The 5,216-nt window shown below is 33.8% G+C and overlaps 1 protein-coding gene across 1 annotated transcript; it reads left to right on the top strand.

The window, feature by feature from the left end:
• Positions 1–2,904: 2,904 nt before the first annotated feature.
• LOC109215534 (AAA-ATPase At3g28510-like) lies at positions 2,905–4,739 on the top strand. The gene has a single exon (XM_019379613.1). The coding sequence runs from the start codon at positions 2,990–2,992 to the stop codon at positions 4,490–4,492; it is 1,503 nt and encodes a 500-aa protein (XP_019235158.1). The 5' UTR covers positions 2,905–2,989; the 3' UTR covers positions 4,493–4,739.
• The last annotated feature ends 477 nt before the right edge of the window (positions 4,740–5,216 follow it).

Below are 5,216 nucleotides of genomic sequence, written 5' to 3' on the forward strand. Positions count from 1 at the left end.
TTAACAATGAAATTGACCATACTAACCTTTACTATCTCACATAAACACTCCTAACATATATTCCAACATTATTTACTCCAAGGACAATGTAGGAAAAAAATAATTAATTCATTCTTGAAATCTGGAAAAATCACTTATTTTGGACCACAAAAAAAGGGCCAAAAAATCACTTATTTTAGACCAGAGGGAGTAATGTTAAGGTAACTTTTACTACACATTTTTTTCTATTGTAGAAATATAAATTTTTATGTTACATGATAAGAACTATTCTCGAAGATATCACTCTTGTGATGGTAAAGATTATTATAGTAATTTTTGCAAATAAAATTAAAAGATCATCTTGCAATATCAAATCTTGTGCATAAAGTGAATTAAGTTATATAGTGCTTGTATAAATATTTTTAATTTAACAGTAAATTTTATTTTGTAACAAATGATTGATAATCAATTCAATTTGACTAATGCACCTTCTTAAAAGTTGAAATATTTCTAAAATTTCCTATATTTATTTAGGCATAATTTTATAATTTCAAGAACTTATTTAAATAAATAATAATATAATTGTTTTTCTGTAATCCATTTTATATCACATGTTTGGTACTCTATTTAAAAAATAATAACATTCTTTAAATTATTTTTATTTTATTTACAATGGCATAACCTTGGTAGTACCTAAATGTTATGATACCCATGGTTAATTTTGGAAAACATTTGTAATATGTGCCAAAAATTTATTTTCCTCAAACTTTTTGTTCCATAAAACGCTGCATTGCATAAAAAGAAAATAATGAATATCTAATTTAGTAAGAGATGATAAATATATAAAATCTCATCCATCCCATACTTTTACTAATTTCAAAGCCTTTTTAATTGGGTCGAAGACTTTTTCTCTCTCTAAAATTCTTTATTGACTTTCCCTACCACGTTTCTCTCATCCACAAAACTGAACGCATAAATAAAGGCAAAAGCCCCATTCATTTCTCTCCAGTCGCCACCTCCTACTCCAAATCTACATATGCTGTCTGTCACAAAAGAGAAGTAAAACGCAGTATTATAGTGCACAATATAATACTATGTTTTAGGTAGAATAATAACTTTTTAAAAAAAGTTATATAAACTTATTTTGAGTCCCAAAAATCATTATTTAGGTTTCGGGCTCTAGCAATTTCCAGACACTAATAGTGCGACATGCAGTAATATTTTGTGACCGACTGCCTTGGTCACGAAGTATTTCTGGAACAGATTAAAAAGATACTGCCACGTAGTCTAGAAACGAGGGTTCACTTTATCATTCAATGGAATTTCTTTTGTATGCGGGGCTTTGGTTATTTGCATTATACAACTGGCCATGATCTGCATTCTGGCACGTTCCAATATCGATTAATCATTTAGTGCGAGATAATGTATACCCTATATTCTACGAAGGATGCCTGGTTTCCTTACCTAAAATTTTGCATAAGCTAATACAGTATTTGATCGGCTATATTGATAAAAATAATCGATGGAATTGGACCATAATGTACCACTTGAATTTACAATAAAAAAGTTAGTAAAGTTTGGCTATGAAGTTTCCACTCTAATACTTGGCTAATACTGTATGCCATTCGGTAAAAGAATACAAGAACTTTAGTACTAATTTAATAGCTGTAATAGCTGGAGTCTGACACTTGGACTATTTTTTGACTTTATTATAGTCTTTTTCTTGAGAGTTGTTGGAGAAACGCGATCTCCATCGAAAGTCTTGGGAAACATCCAACAAATTTTACACATAATTTACACATTATCTTTTTTGTTTTTTGTTAACCTACCCTAATCCCATTCCCCACACTAACCCAAACCCTTGAACGCTTTTTTAATGAGTATATTAAACTAAATTAGAAACACGAAAACAGAGTAAATAACATACTACGACTGGTTCAGTTTATATTGATAGCGTGAAAAGTCTTAAAAATTGTAAGCATATATATAAAAACTTGACAAACTAACATTTACTTTGATAGAGCAACTTCTTTATCTCTTAAATATTGTGACCAGTGAAACATATCAAAAATTGGGACGATCAGAAGTGGCATTTGTTTTAAACTTTACAAAAAATTATTTTATAAGTGTTTGTGTTTGAACTGTTTTTGTAACAAATGTTTACTTTTCACGTCAAAGGGCTAAATATAGCCCTGTACTATGAAAAAATATTTAAATATATCCTTCGTTATATTTTGAGTCCAATATAATCCTGCCGTAATACTATTGGTTCAATTATACCCCTCTTCTGTTAAGTTTGTCCAAGGTGGACATCCATCGTACGTGACGCTGATATTTGATGAGGTGGATGCCACATGGCATGCCACCTCGGCGCCCTCAATCCATATATAAAAGACTAAAATTTGAAATACTATATTTTTCATGGCAGCGGTAATGGTGGCAATCGTGGTGGAGGGGAAGAAAATTTTAGTGGTGGAAAAAAAATAGAAGGGAGGGGTAAAATGGTTTAGGGGCGCTGAGGTGGCAATCCATGTGGCATCCACCTCATCAAATGTCAGTGCTGGGTAGAATTGGATGTCCACTTTGGGCAAACTTAATAGAAAAGAGGTATATTTGAACCAATAATATAAGGACAAGAGTATATTTGGACTCAAAATATAGCAAATGGTACGTCTAAACCTTTTGTGATAGTACAACAGTATATTTGGTCATTTTCGGTACTAATTATATTTTAAAGGAGCTGGATGATGCAGTTTTTATCGTCATTTATTACTTTATTCACTTACGTACTGAAAGTCAAGTTTCTAGGGCCGCGTTGAACCGGCCAATTTCCTTGCGCTACACGGAGCAGACACTTCTTCTGGGGTAACTTTAGCAATTTAAAACTAGTATATATAGTTGTACTAATTACCCAAGTCAAATCACTAAAACCACACTAAGCTCCCATTTTCATTTTCATCCTCAATTCATAATCTTACTTGAAAAATATACCTCAAAAAAGAACACCAATATGGGAGCAATATCATTGACTGAATTAGGATCTAAGCTTGCTGGACTGATGTTCATTTGGGGCACAATTCAGCATTTCTTCCCCTATACACTCCGCAAACGCATCAATTCCTTTTGGCACAAACTGGAAAATTACTTCTACCCTTATGTTCAAATTACCATAGATGAATTCACCAATGGTAAAAACAACGATATATACACTCAGGTAAACTCTTATTTGGGTACTAAGTCAATCAACAAAGATGCTAAGTATCTCAAAGCTGAAAAGTCAAAGAACAGTAAGTCTTTTGCTGTTAGTTTAGATGAAGGAGAAGAGATTATTGATCAATTCCTAGGAGCTAAACTCTCTTGGCGCTCTCATATCGAAACATTCAATGATCAAAATTCTTCAGGACGTAATAATTCACGTCCAATTGAAAAGAAAAGTTATACTATAACTTTTAATCAACGATATAAAGAAATGGTCATTGAAAAATACTTGAAGCATGTAATGGAAGAAGGTAAGGCAATTGAGTTCAAGAATAGGAAACAAAAGATTTACTCCAACAATTGTAGTGAAGATTGGTATTGGTATGGTAAAGGTATGTGGAGGGATATTAATTTTGAGCATCCTGCAACTTTTGATACTTTGGCTATGGATCCTAAGAAGAAGGAGGAAATAGTTAGCGATCTCGTTGCTTTTAGCAAAGGGAAGGACTATTATTCCAAGGTTGGTAAAGCTTGGAAGCGTGGCTATCTTCTTTATGGTCCGCCAGGGACAGGAAAATCAACCATGATTGCAGCTATTGCGAACTTCTTGAATTATGATATTTATGATCTTGAGCTTACATCGGTTAAGGACAACTCGGGGCTTAAGAAGTTGCTCATGGAAACAACGAGCAAGTCTATTATTGTTATTGAAGACATCGATTGCTCTATTGATCTCACTGGTAAGAGAAAGAAGAAAAAGAAGAAGAATGAGGAAACAACCAACGAAGATGAGGAAGAAGACTCGGAGTCGTCTAAAGAAAAAGCAAGTGAAAATAAGGAAACCGGCAAACTTACACTTTCAGGACTGTTGAATTTCATTGATGGAATATGGTCAGCTTGTGGTCAAGAGAGGATCATTATATTTACAACCAATCATAAGGACAAACTTGACCCGGCTCTCATACGTCGAGGACGGATGGATATGCACATTGAGATGTCGTATTGCAAATATGAAGCATTCAAAGTTTTGGCTAGAAATTACTTGAATATTGGAACACACCCTCTGTTCCAACAAATTCAAGATTTATTCGAGGAAGTAAACATTAGTCCTTGTGATGTGGCTGAGAATTTAATGCTCAAAAATGCTTCAGGAGGGCCTGAGATTTGCTTGAATAACTTAATTCAAGCACTGGAAAAGGCTAAGGAAAAGGCCAACAAAGATAAAGAAGGCAAGGAAAAAACCAGCTTGAATTCCAAGAGCATCAACAAGGTTTCCACAAAATTGGTTGGTCGTCTAAAAAAGTTGTGGAAATGATGTTTCCATATGTTTTCAACTTCACCTTCCCGATCTTTTCTTCTCTTTTTTGGCGGCCAGGGGACTCGGGCTTCTCAATGTATAGTCTTATTACTCTTTATCTTATTGTAGTCAGAAGTAGAATAATGTTTGGTGTCTGTTCGTTGATTAAATTCTCGGCCTTTTTGCTTGAAATACTTGCAACTCAACCGCAACGATTATTTTGCAAACCTTAATTGATATATGAGGCAATAGGCATCATACTCGATTTGATTTGGTCCTATCTTGAGTTGAACTTCAGGTGTGGACAACATTTGCACAAATAAACCGAAGAGTCAACCCAATGTCTCTGAATCTTTAGATTTTGCTTCTATAATGTTAGGGTGATATAGTTAGAAGCAGGGGCGGATCCACCGCTTCGTCCGAAAATTTTGCTAAATATATATTATATTTTCCTAGTATGCAAAAACGAATAGGTAATAAAAATATTGAAATGACAATGCTATCAACAAATTAAAGATAGGCTCCACTCTCATGGTTAAGTGTCTAAAATTCTTCTCAGAAGTTGCAGCTTCGAGCACAATTATCTACGTTTTATGGGTTTTTTGGAGTTTTGAGCATTGTTTGGTCTAGGCATCGAACAAAATCAAACCGCTTGTTTTAATTCAGCGGCAAAAATCACTCATTCTCTGCAATTTTGGGGATTTTTTGTGCTGCCTGCTACTATTTCTATTGTAAGTTATCT

This window comes from Nicotiana attenuata, unplaced genomic scaffold (genome assembly GCF_001879085.1).
Source record: "Nicotiana attenuata strain UT unplaced genomic scaffold, NIATTr2, whole genome shotgun sequence".
NCBI lineage: Eukaryota > Viridiplantae > Streptophyta > Magnoliopsida > Solanales > Solanaceae > Nicotiana > Nicotiana attenuata.

Coding starts and splice junctions, on each gene's coding strand:
- LOC109215534 (XM_019379613.1), top strand. CDS start 2,990: ATGGGAGCAATATCATTGACTGAATTAGGATCTAAGCTTGCTGGACTG.